Source organism: Lissotriton vulgaris, chromosome 3_1 (genome assembly GCF_964263255.1).
Source record: "Lissotriton vulgaris chromosome 3_1, aLisVul1.2, whole genome shotgun sequence".
Lineage (NCBI taxonomy): Eukaryota > Metazoa > Chordata > Amphibia > Caudata > Salamandridae > Lissotriton > Lissotriton vulgaris.
The window spans coordinates 635,932,063-635,945,163 of NC_141689.1; the positions used below are offsets into that span (position 1 = coordinate 635,932,063).

General features: G+C 45.8%; 1 protein-coding gene across 1 annotated transcript in view; it reads right to left on the minus strand.

The window, feature by feature from the left end:
- Positions 1-13,101, minus strand: part of SKIC3 (SKI3 subunit of superkiller complex) — a 1,256,060-nt gene that overhangs the window by 1,114,858 nt on the left and 128,101 nt on the right. The window contains exon 3 of the mRNA XM_086960925.1: positions 12,441-12,584. Coding sequence (XP_086817051.1) covers positions 12,441-12,584 — 144 coding nt within the window. The remainder of the gene's footprint in view (positions 1-12,440; positions 12,585-13,101) is intronic.

Sequence of the window (13,101 nt, forward strand, 5' to 3'; positions counted from 1 at the left end):
ATAAAAAGTTCGAGAGTTCATCAAGGGTCGGTGATTCTTTTGCCATTCCCATCGGCCTGGAATAGAGGTTGACCAGCAGGAGGTTAGCTTTGTTTGGCCATGTTAATAAGACCGCAAGGATGTCATCAGAGTTGAATGGGAGCCGTGTGGCCACACAGCCCAGGTGAGCAGCAACCCACGTCGTAAGGCCCCCTGATGGGCGGCCTTTGCCTTCCCACCTTGCTTGGATGAAAAATGATGAGTAGCCTTGATGTCCATAATCCTCTCTGGCCCAGGTTTCCTGGAACATACATATGTCACCAGTTTCTATGTACTTTGCCCAAGCCGGCTCTTCCAGTTTGTTAGCTAATCCCGCAATGTTCCAGAAGATTATCTTCAAGTGTTCGGAGGTGGCAGGTGCCATACTATGAGGGTTGGAGGAGGTGAGTCCAGGCTCCACTTCAGTTGCGGGACCTGTAGCGGGGGCAGCAAAAGATACAAGTGGCACCGGGGATCTCGGCGCACCATTGCCCACAAGGAAAGGAACCGTATTTGTCCCCTCAGCAACAACTACCCCATCAGTGGCTAGGTGAGAAAATTCGGTTCTGCCGTGGTCTGAAGCAGCTGGTTCATTCCGTGGGCCAGAAGTTGAACCGGAGGACACATTGGGGGGTTCCAGGAGGCCACAGGAGCCCGGGACCCCTGGCACTGTCTTACAGACGATGAGTCAGTCGACCCCATCCAAACCGTTCAGACAGTTAAAGCGATTAAAATCGCAAAAAGGTGTGCCCGGCGGTTGGAAGTACGGGCGTTGTACAAAGCCTTTGTGTTTGCGTCTGTATTCCACCCTTGTCCAGTCATCGTGTATTGGGACCTGGTGCCTGGGAATCGGGGGGAAGAAAAAAGATACTGGGAGGGTCTGTATGGTGGAATCAAGGGATCGGTTCATTCCTCCACAAATGTGTCGAACCGTGCCCGGATCCTTAAAGGTTACCATAATACAGTCCCCCACTATGGTTTTCCTAGTCTTCCCCAGCCATGGGACCCTTCTCACCATGATGATTTCGTTATTAAAATGGGATGGCAAGGGTCGGTTCCAGTTAAGCCATTTGATTACCTTTTTCTTAAGGGATTGGTAGTCCTCATTTTCCCCTGATCTTAAGTGGGGGGCACCAGCTAAGACCACCATTAATCTATTAGCTTCAGGCGGGAGGTCTGGCCTCCGTGGTCTGGGAATTGGGCCGACAGGCGTGGGTGGGGGGGCGTTAACCTGATCTTGATGTATTCCAGAGGACTCTGTTTGAGAGCTATGGGGGGCTAGATCCACTGGGTGAGTAGGTCTATTGCTTTGGTTATTATGCCGTGCCTGGAGTTGGATGGCCATAAGGGGTTGCAGAGGGGGGGGTAGGTGGCGGGTTTCTGGGGGGGGCTTTATTGGCATTCGTTGCAGCTTCTGCTTTGGAAGGATCCCCAGCAGAGGAATGAGTTCCCACTAGCTTTGTCTGCTTACTTACTAGAGTATTCAGAGTGGTAAGAGAAGTTTCTAGTAGGGTGAGCCTAATCTCGACTTTTTTTAAGCTGTCGGTAATGGGCTGCAAAAGGGAGCGGAGTAGGAATTCAATGCTCCCCTTGGCAGAAAGTGGAAGGTTTAGGTTCGACGAAATGACCTCTGGTTCTTTAGTAGTGGCAGTTATACTGGGGTTTAGGGGTTTAGGAGGTGGAATGGTAGGCACTATCTCCTTAGAATTCCCCGGTAGAACGGTGTTAGTGCGTTTCTTGCCAAAGTCAAGATGTGATAATTTGGATTTCCCCCGCCCCCCCCCACTGTTTTCCGAGCACGTTTGCTGGGTGGGGGCCTATGTAACTCCGCCACTACATTTAATTTATACTTGCTCTTGTTAGCCAATTGCATAGGTGGGGTTTGGGTTACCAGGTTAACAGGGGTATGGGAAGACTCTAGAGGGGCTGGCTCTGTGTTTTTTCCAAGCGCTATCCCTGGAGTAGGGGTAATTTCCCTTAATAAGATGGGAAAGTCCTCAAGTGTCGAATCAATTAGACTGTTGGGAGGCGTGCCTTCCTCTTGAGTGGTGGGGTAGGGGATAATATCGATCAAGGGCCTGGTTTTCATAGATTCAATGGAGCGCCTGCGCTCCACCCTACGTTTCTCCAGCGAGCTTTCCTTGTCCGCCTCTCCTTTAGTGGGTTTAAAATAATTATCCAAAGTCCCAGAGCTCGAGGCGCCATCCCTTGAGGGGGTTTCCCGTGGTGGAGGCGAAGGCATTGCCTTAATTGTAACACAAAGGGGGAACAAGAGTGGGCCCAGCCCAGCCTCCTTCGGCCACTGACGGCCTAAGACGGCCTAAGACGGTCCCGCCCTTGTCCCGGGCTTCTCCCGGGGCGCTCCCGCGCAGCGGTCTCCTTGGTCCAACTTATATCCTCAATTCCAATTGGATGAATGTTAGGGGCGGGGCGATGAGGGAGAGCGGCCCAGGTGTTACGGGCGCGAGGTAGGCTGAGTCTCTTGGGAGACTGAGTCCAGCCCCTCCTGCTCGCAGCCCTCGCAGGCCTTTGGCCCAGATGCCAAAGAGAACAGCTGCACCCAAGTTCGACAACGCCCCTGGACGATGCGGGACCCGCGCAGCGGGTTCCGCGAGGCGTGGAGTAAGAGGCAGTCCACGAGAGTCCGCAGGTCCTTCAGGTCACAAGGTAGGCTGCAAATGGTATCCCACGGAGAGGAGAGAGTCCGGTGGCTTTCAGCAGTCTGTTGGGGGCGGGGCGATGAGGGAGAGCGGCCCAGGTGTTACGGGCGCGAGGTAGGCTGAGACTCTTGGGAGACTGAGTCCAGCCCCTCCTGCTCGCAGCCCTCGCAGCCCTTAGCCACAGATGCCAAAGAGAACAGCTGCACCCAAGTTCGACAACGCCCCTGGACGATGCGGGACCCGCGCAGCGGGTTCCGCGAGGCGTGGAGTAAGAGGCAGTCCACGAGAGTCCGCAGGTCCTTCAGGTCACAAGGTAGGCTGCAAATGGTATCCCACGGAGAGGAGAGAGTCCGGTGGCTTTCAGCAGTCTGTTGGGGGCGGGGCGATGAGGGAGAGCGGCCCAGGTGTTACGGGCGCGAGGTAGGCTGAGACTCTTGGGAGACTGAGTCCAGCCCCTCCTGCTCGCAGCCCTCGCAGCCCTTAGCCCCAGATGCCAAAGAGAACAGCTGCACCCAAGTTCGACAACGCCCCTGGACGATGCGGGACCCGTGCAGCGAGTTCCGCGAGGCGTGGAGTAAGAGGCAGTAAGAGAGTCCGCAGTAAGAGGCAGTCCACGAGAGTCCGCAGGTCCTTCAGGTCACAAGGTAGGCTGCAAATGGTAACGGAGTTATTAAATATTATGCCCATAGGTAAACATTTGTTACCCCTAAAGCAGTACAAAAACAGAAAACTAAATGAGTTTTCTGAAACATCTTAAACTGTGGAAATAATTATTCGAAACACTGTCCACCAACAATTTCCCAAGAATGGTTAGATTAAAAACAGGTATAAAACAATCAGATAAAAAAAAATAGATCTCAATAACATACAGAAAAGAGATAAAAGAAAGGACTCATTGTTTAATTTCATTTCCAGTGACCAATAACAACATTTAAGCTGTCTGATTTTATGTGACCTCTTGTAGACTCTCTAGTAGCAGTACACTTGATAGCAATGTCACCTTTAAAGATATTCAGCTGTGGGTAAATAAGAAACATGGCCTCATGTTCGTTAACGACAGGCAGGGATGAATGCATAAGCTCCAACCTATATAGTCTGGATCATGTGGGATTTTAAGCCTGCCATTTAAGAGGAGTATAAGATCAAACAATCAAAATTGTTGAGGCCAAAACAATGTAATTAAAATCATTTCCAACTCAAATTGGATGACCTCTTGTATTGATGACATTTTTGAAAAGACAATTAGTAACATTTTGTGATTGATAAAGCACGGTAGAGTTTGGTCACACTATCTGCCACCACATTCCTCTCGATTTTTATATGGGATACAATCAGAAAGAAATGGGTTTTAAGGGCCAGTCCCAAAAGAGAGAACATGTCAGAAAAAAGGGGTATGGATTGAGATTGACCTGCTTGTTTAAATAAAACATCAGGACAGATGTCTCTGTCCAGAGCAGTCTGAGTCTTGAGACTCAGAAAGTGCACTCCACATCTCTAATACAATCCCTAAAGCAATGAATCTTAACAAAAACAAAAAAACTACGGACTCCACTCTTACCAAACTATGGTGAGAGGATTTCCACTAAGTGGGGTGATGTAGATAACACTCCACCGTTATATGGCCTATTTCTTAAGCCCTATAGTAAGGACACTGTGCCTCATAGGAGGGTGAGGGCAGGAGACCCCTTAGGTCAGATTGTGTAACTGGACGTGATCTCCGCCCTGCGCCTACATCTGTGCTCCTCCGCTCCTCGAGTGTCCATAGTTTGGCAAGAGTGGAGCCCGTAGTTTTTTTGTTGATCACGTTCCTGATGAATGCCGCGGACCCAACTGGGCCATTTGGCAGAAACATGTTGACCCCATTGATAGCGGTGGGGGGACAATAATATCCCCATTACACCGATCACTTTGTTTTAACTACCATATAGATGCCAGCACTATTAAATTTAAGTTGACATCTCTAATGGCCTTTTAAACTCCCTACCTTTTCCCATAGCCCCCCACTTAGATTAGAAGTGCATCCCTGTCGTCAGGTGACTACCAGCCCTCTATCAAACCAAGTTTTTAGAGGGCGAGAACTAGTTATGATGAAGCATGACATCAGGTGGTGTGTGAGACCAGTCTTTCGCTTTTTGTGAGTTGCCTGCACTCACAGACTAAACTGCACTAGCCCTAGCGAGACCCCAGTGTGAGGGGCTTCAGTGTGATATACAGTTTATGTTGGAGGCTGCCGACTCCCAGCACCCCGTGCCTCTAGTTCCCTCATCCCAGATTCGGTCTGGATTTTGTGGTTACACAACTTTAAAGCTCTCACATCACCGGTAGGGGCACTGGCTTCTAAACAATGTCTGAAATGGCATCAGGTGATGTCACAAAGTGACCTAGTGTGTCTCAGCGCAATGACATCAGATTCCATCTATTTTTTCCCCACCTTTGAAGCAAGTGATGGAATGACATTGGTAGAGTTGTAGTGTAGTTCCGATAGTACCCTTTCATGCAGGACCTTCGCTGTTTACGGATAGCATATACTGTGGGCTTGGTGGCAAACTGAGTCGGTACACCCCCACCAAATAGGTCAGCCTATGTTTTCGCATTAGCTAGCTCGCAGTGCTACTAGAATCTCCTGTTATCAGAGAGATTCGTTTTTGCAACTTCAGAAATATAATACCCTCAGACGCATGGAAAGAATATACTACTTTACACCCAGTCACTCGTGCTTGCGTGTTTTGCTCTCAAAGAGATACTCAGAAGAAACAGTTGAGCGTGTTTGCAATAAGAATTTATTGTACCGTTGTTCTTCCCATGTAAAATAAGTGTGCTGCTATACCTGTAACACAGTAGCAGAGATATATAACTAGCAGTAGTGAATAAAAAGAAATAGTATTGTTCTAGCATTTTGCAATAGTAATGGACACATACATGAATATGAAATGCATTTATGAAATAAAGTGTGTACTAAAATGCCTGTCTAGATGTACCTAAGCGTAACTAACATGTGAGTGGGTGCGAAAGAGCCTAGGTCTAAGTGCCAAGAATCCCACTAGGATTTAGTCGAACCCTCAAACCTGAAAGGGAGAGTATGGGACTTTGTCCTGGACTTGAGTTGGACACCCCGCACGGGATCATCAGACCACTATTAGTTGGAGCGATGGGATGCCGGAGCTGCAACGTCTCTGGTCAGTGTGTCGGCCTTGAAGTCTCGGTTCCCTTCTGCTTACTGATAGCAAGAGGTGCTGTATTTATACAGTCTATGTGCGTATATTCCCCATTGTTCAGTATGAGGATGACATTGGGGATTAAACTATGTGCGTCGATGGGAGAGGTGAAGTGGACCTCCTGGAGAGTGTACCCATAAATTATTCATGTATGCTAAGGATGACGTCTTTGCAATATCGATTGGGAAACCCTCGGCATGGAACTAGGTGAAATGTTTAGTCCATAAAAGGCTACAGTCCTTATAAGGCGTTACGTCCATACAAGGCAGTCTGTCCATATTTGGGGTTATGTCCTTATAAGGCTCATTCATATGAAATGACAGGGAGATGATGTAAGGAAAGTGTACAATGTTCTCTAGACCTATATCAAGGTATTGATATGAAATATAACACCCACTCGACCTTATACTTAACAATGATAATACACGTTTGAGAAACACATTTTATAACGGTGTCAGTGCATAAAACTATCAAGCAGTCATTTAAAATGTTTCTAAAAACTTTAAAATTTCATTTTAACAACAGTTTAAAAAGGAGGAAATAAATGTTCTTTGTGAAAGTATGACATTTGAAGTAAAGTTCTGCAAATCACAGTTCTAAAGGAGTTTGATCACAAAAGTTGAACTACTGTAAGCGTACTTAGAAGGCCATGCTTTGTACAGAAGGTGTCAATTTTGAAAAAAAGTTATTTTGAGTAAAAAGGGAAAAGAAAAAAACATAATTCGTTCCCAGCACACAGTGCGCCAGCTTCAGATTATATGTCCTGGCTGGGAGACATAACATTGTAGTTGCCTGCTGTCGAGGGGGACAAATTTTGTAGTACCTCGCATAGCACGTCAAGAGTGCATAGATGAAACTCCTCAGTGCAGCCAAAGATTGTTAGTGAGGCAGCCGTTGCTGTATTCAATACCTCAGTGCCAAGGGTGGAGCTGAAATACAACTCGGTCAAGGGCACCTGCAGATCCTCGAGGAATGCATGCATTAAGATGGGAATATGCTGAAGACCGATTTGAGCATGGGACTGCAGTGGTTCCAGCCTGGATTCTAAGTTCGCTGGGGTCTCCGTTAGAGGTTTCAGACAGATATCTAACTTGCATTCTCCTCTGCCGAACAGGCATCAGAACACAGGTACGATGCAGTTGTCGTAGACTGGTCTGAATAACAGGAACCAAGACGCACTTAGTTCTGGAAGGCGAGAAGCACCCAGATGTTGTACCATGCGCTCACTGTAATATTTTTCCAGGAGAGCTTTTAGAATCTTGCTGGTGGATCGTCCGTCCATTGTGAAGCAGGTAAACTACAATCAAGATTCCAGCAATAACAAGCAGGATCAGAGGTAGACCCCCAAAAATGCTTCAGAATATGGAGTGTATAAAGTTAGGAACAACTCTGATGATGGTCTGGAAGGTGTTAAGGAATCCCAACCTTATGGTTTTAAATAGGTGTGCAACACTGTTCGTATCTGACATATTTACGATACGACCCAGCATTTCTGTGAAATGTCAGGGGAAGTTTGTACGGATTAGTGCCTGTATCTCGGTCGAGGTGCTTGCAACTTGGAGTTCAAAGGTTTCTCGTGCAAGGTCAATGGCACAGTTTGTTGTAAAAGCATGGCTTTCATTCTGCTTAAACCATTAAACTGTATAAAAGAAACATTCAGTGAAGGCCATACTGACACCTCCCTGACTGTATTTGTCGGAGGAAACAATACTTGCATACAGTAAGTAACACTGGTGTTCACGGTGACCAGATATGCAATTCCTGTCAGCATTCCACAACAACCTTGATCGTTCAGCATCAAGTAACTCCCATTCGAAAGTAACTCGAACGCTGACGTGATCACGGCAGCTGCAGTTCCTTTCATGTGGCAAGACAGATTCGAAACTGAACCACTACAGCCCAGTGTAAAACAATATCTTGGCACATGAGAGAACCGCTTAAAGTGCTCTTGCAATTAGTACCACTTAGAAACACTTCCTAATCCCCACTCCAGCTTTGAAATCTATATGGTAAATGCCAGGATTTCTTAATGTATGCTTTACCCAATTTTTGCCTACCTTTACTCTAGGCAATAGTGAAACTGAAAGGTCGTAACTGGGAAAGTGATTTGGCTGTGGATGGTAATTCAGCCACTGTGAATGGAAGCCTGTCCAGTTTTTCAATTTGCAGCATTATAGATTTTGCTCCCCTTTGTGCCATTTCTATCTGTGTATCAGTTAGATTGTTTTCTGAAAACAGAGACGTACTGTTTATAAAACACCTAGGCACAAAGCCGGCAAGCAAAGATTGTAGCGTCCAGCTCAATAACTTAATAGAAAGTAACTGAGAATGGCCGTGTTGTAATATCGCCAAATCCTGTTCCAGTAGGTCTATAGCAGAAGATATAATGTTGCACAATGTATATACTCTGGAGGTCAAAGTGGTTAACCCATTATCCACCACAGGTAAAGCTTTTTCTAAGTTTATACGGTCTAATTCCCGTATTCTCTCTGCGGCTTCTTGTTAGGAAATCTTCCAGATTTCATTATAGGCAGCATAAATGCCTGCATATATGAAACTTTTTTGACGTGGTTTCCTAGGTCCTAGTAAAAAGTCCTTAAGATCCATGTCTTGTGAGAGTAAAGAAGTGTTGTTTCACTTCTGCAAGTGTTGAGGTTTCTAGCCATTCTAGGCACAACTTCCCAACAATATAGGATGTCACTACCCCAGGATGTTCTCACTCTACATATCGTGGCTCTGGCCTATGCATACTGAGTCCCTCTGTGATGTGCAGGAGCCGTTTATGACATGTGTTTGTGTGTAAGGGCCAACCACTCACTCCTTCCAACATGCAGCAACATATCCAAGGGGTAATACAAGACTGCTAACATACCTCCCAGCATATGATAATATCTTAATTGGATATATCATACTTGGTGGCCCGAGCAATGGGCACCTCAGTCTACACTGTCAAGCAGTATAGAGGCCGAGCCAGAGGAGTGGGTCACAGATCTGCCCAGCAAACCTCCTCCTTCTTCTCCTTGTACTCCTCTCCGGCACCACTATGAAAGCAGACCTGGTCTACTCCCCCAAACCCACTCAGAGCCTGTGGGAGAGCGGGTGTCCTGCTTTCTCTGGCCTACCAGACCATTACTTCAGGCCAGTGGGTCCTCCAAATTATTGTAAGGGGTTCCTCCCTACCCTTCCTACAGGCTCGCACCTGATCCCCCTCCAGCCACTTACCCCTCACCATTCCCACTCATCTCCCTCCAGACCATCTTTCTACACTGTAACAGGAGGTAGCAGAACTTCTACGGAAAGGAACAGTGACATTTTTGCCAGAACAGGAAAAGGGTCATGGATGTTACACATGTTACTTTCTGGTTACCAAGAAAAAGAATAAAAACATTTTTAAAAAAAGAAGGTTGCATTTGTAATGAAATCCTGATCCGATATCAGTTTTTGGTTTACTGTGAAGGTGAAGGATATCAGAAGTAAAAATCTGTGCTATTTTAGATGATATTGTATCTATCTTTATATGTGAAAAAGTAACCATTTTGCTATCATGATGACGAATTTTCTGACAGATACTTCTGCCTGCAGACTTGTGTCTGGTAGGGGCGCTGACTTCAGAAAGACATTGGCAGCTCTGTCAAGTGACACCACTGAAGCTTATAGCCCCTGACTCGACGCAATAACATCAGTTCCCTTTTTTCAAGCCTTTGACAAGGATCCGAATATATGCCCTCTGAGGACTGTGAGAGACGGATGTAAATCATGGACTCCTACACTGTTTGCCTCTGGTGCCTTTTAGGTTCTTTGTGACCACGAATATGCTCGTTCTCACCAAGCCCTTGTTGCTTGCTCTGATTGCCAATGTGAAGCTCTGGAGAACCCAACTCTTCGCACTACTGTGACCACTGGGAACACAAGATCTGTACTTCATGCTACAGCATCAACAGCCAAAGCGATGCTCCTAACCTCCTGCAACGACCGACAAGTTTTTCTTGCTACAGCGATGACCATCCACGAATCCCGGCCTGCTCTTCGGGCTACAGCAATGACCCACAGCAATGCTCTCCCTGATCCTCACGGCCACCACCACGAAGTGGACTCTTTACGCCAGACCGAGAGAAGGTAAAACTTTCAGTGGGACCGCTCTGGTCCCTGTATCCGGCCTGTCCACCATTGCAGTTGGCCTGAACTTGTGACCTTCACCCAGTCTCGTTCGACCAGATAACACACTCTGTGCTTTTAGGGGCTACACTTACCTAAAATCTTTAAAATTGCACATCTCTCTATGTCACCCCGCAGGAGTCGGTTTTCATGGAAGAAAATTTAATGAAACCTTTACATAGGCTCAGATCAGATGTCTCGCACTGGAGATCTCTTCCGCTGACACTTTTGGGTAGGGCAGCACTTTTTAAAATGCTTGCGCTACCAAGATTCCTATACGCGCTCCATAACACCCCCTTCCCAGTCCCTCTCGCGGAGAGGGCCCTTGGATGGGAGGGAGTTCTCACATTGGCCACCCCACTCTGGGACACGCGCCGTTTGGGTACTCTAGCCAACACTAAGGGTTTTAGACAGTGGGACCTAATCGGCATTGCAAAGATAGGAGACCTATGGATCAGAGGAGAGATGATAACATTTGAAGCCTTACAAGGAAAATATGGCATGGCAGACACAGAGAGATATCGTTACATGCAAATTAGCCATGCACTGTGGAGTGCAATCCCAGTGGGCACAAAAGTGGCTGAATCCTCACCTCTGGAGGACAGGCTCCTCACAGATTGGATGGAAAAAAAGGCTATTTCGCTAACATACCGTAAATTAGTGAACAATTTCCCAGATCCCATGGTAGTGCTCTGTAACAAATGGGAGGTAGATATAGGGGACATAGAAGTCTCGGACTGGATGAATGCTCTAGCATGCCCCAGGGAAGGAGCCATTACGTCACGACTAAAGTTGATCCAGCTCAAGATATTACACAGAGTATACTATACACGCACTATGCTGCATAAACTAGATCATGCACCTGATCCACTATGTCTACGAGGGTGCGGACAGAGGGGAACGTACTTCCACACTCTATGGGAATGTCCTAGTGTACAAATATACTGGGAGCAGGTACTCCACGAGATCTCAGAAGTGGGCGAAGCAGAGGTGAGACTAGATCCCGGTTGATGCCTCCTAAACATTTGGCGGCCTACAGACCTCAGCCGCGCACTACAGACAAGGGCCACACTGGGAATGGCAATGGCTAAAAGGAACATTGCAAGGAACTGGGGTATAGGTACAGTCCCCACACGAACACAGTGGGAAAGTGATATGGACATGGAAATGCTGGCGGAAAGAGCTGTCTACCTGCATAGAGGCTGTCCCACAAAATGGTCCAGGATATGGGGAAAATGGAATGAATCGCGTGGTAATATTTGTGAGCCACCACGAGCAACCACAGACTCTGATAATAGCCCATAGGCTCATATTATACCAATGTATTTCTCCGATTAAGCCTGGGAGGGACGGTTGGGGTAAAGGCCTATGAGCGAGGGAGGCCCGGGGATCACTAACTGCTTGCATTAATAATGGGTTGCAATCCTTGTAGTTCTGTAGGGTCTGATATTCTATGATTAATTGCCACTGGTAATATACGCTCAGCACCAGGGGAGGAGGCAGAGGGAGGGGAGGGAAAAGGGATGGGTAAGGTCGGAAGGATGCCATAAAACTGTATTAATTATCATGATGAAAATGTGGAAATCCAGCTGGTATATGTGACACTGTAAATGGAGAAGTTATTGTTCTCGTTTGAATTGACATCTGATGATTGTTACTTCATATTGCAATTCTTAATAATAATTACAAAAAAAAATTTACAAAATTTGCACATCTCCGGTTCTACCAATTGGATTTTTATTGTCACATTTTATGCATAACACTTTATTCTATTTTTCTAAATTGATGTAGGATTTTTCTTGTGTTGTCTTTTCACTTTATTACTGTTTGTGAACTGCATAAATACTTTACACATTGCCTCCAAGTGAAGACTGACTGCGTTTTTACTAGCTACCAGATGGTTAAGCACAGGTTAATGACTTTTTGTGGTTCGCCCTGACAAGGATTGTGGCTGTTGCTTGAGAAGGGTTCACACTTCTTCAACCAACAACTCAATTTCTCAAAGTGACCCATAGGAAGTATTGAATGAACACCACCGGAGGAAATTCCTGTTGAATTGTGGAGATTCGTGTACACACAAGTCACAGTCTGCCAACTAGACTGTAAATCCAATATAAAGACTAGCAAGAAGAACAGTGACACTTGACACTAGCTACAAACTTTGGTTTAATGACATTCATGGTCTCCTTTTTGTGAGAAATGTGTGTGAAATCTATGGTCGAGCTGAACATAGCATTAGATGGATTCTGACAGAAAACTACATTTACTCACGCATGAATTCTGAAACATATCACATTAGGCAGGACATCTCATATAAAAAACAAATACATGATAAATACACAAAGGTCCAAATTAAAATGATACATTAGTGCACACATGTTTAAGCACATACTTGCCACGCCAAGAGCTGGTCAGGTTCAAGATCTGTGGCTTTTTTGTAAGCTGCTTGTGCCTGGTCTGGTTGGTCTAGCTCTGTTGCAGCCACTCCAATAAATACCCAGGCATTATAGTTGTTTTTCTCCACTTTAAGCACTGCCTAAATAAAGAAGGAAAGAAAATGAATAATACTTTACATAATAGCAGACCCACACATACAACTATGTTCCTTGTTAGCAATGTTGAGACTAGTATTATTGTAATGTGATCGCCTATTCCTCTCATGTAAGAGTGGTATCGTTGGTCTGGATCCATGCTAGACATTCAGGTTATCCACACAAGCCACAGGTATATGCAGTTACTTTAAAAAGAACGCATTTGAATACTTTGTCATCGTTATCCATCCAGCCATGAGGGACAGCACTGCTCTAATCAGTCTGGAATAGACAAACCAACCTCCTAAAAAGGCATTCACAAACACTTAAAGGAAATAGCTGTATTACCTGTAAATAATTTAAGTAAGGGTATCACATATTTTCTGATATCATTTTGTCTTAATATACAGAATATTAATTTTAACGGAGGATTAAATTAAAGCATTTCAAAAACATGCCTGTGTTGCTGCGACGTATGGGGCTTACCTGGGTCGATACCATTTATTCAGAATGAGAACTAAA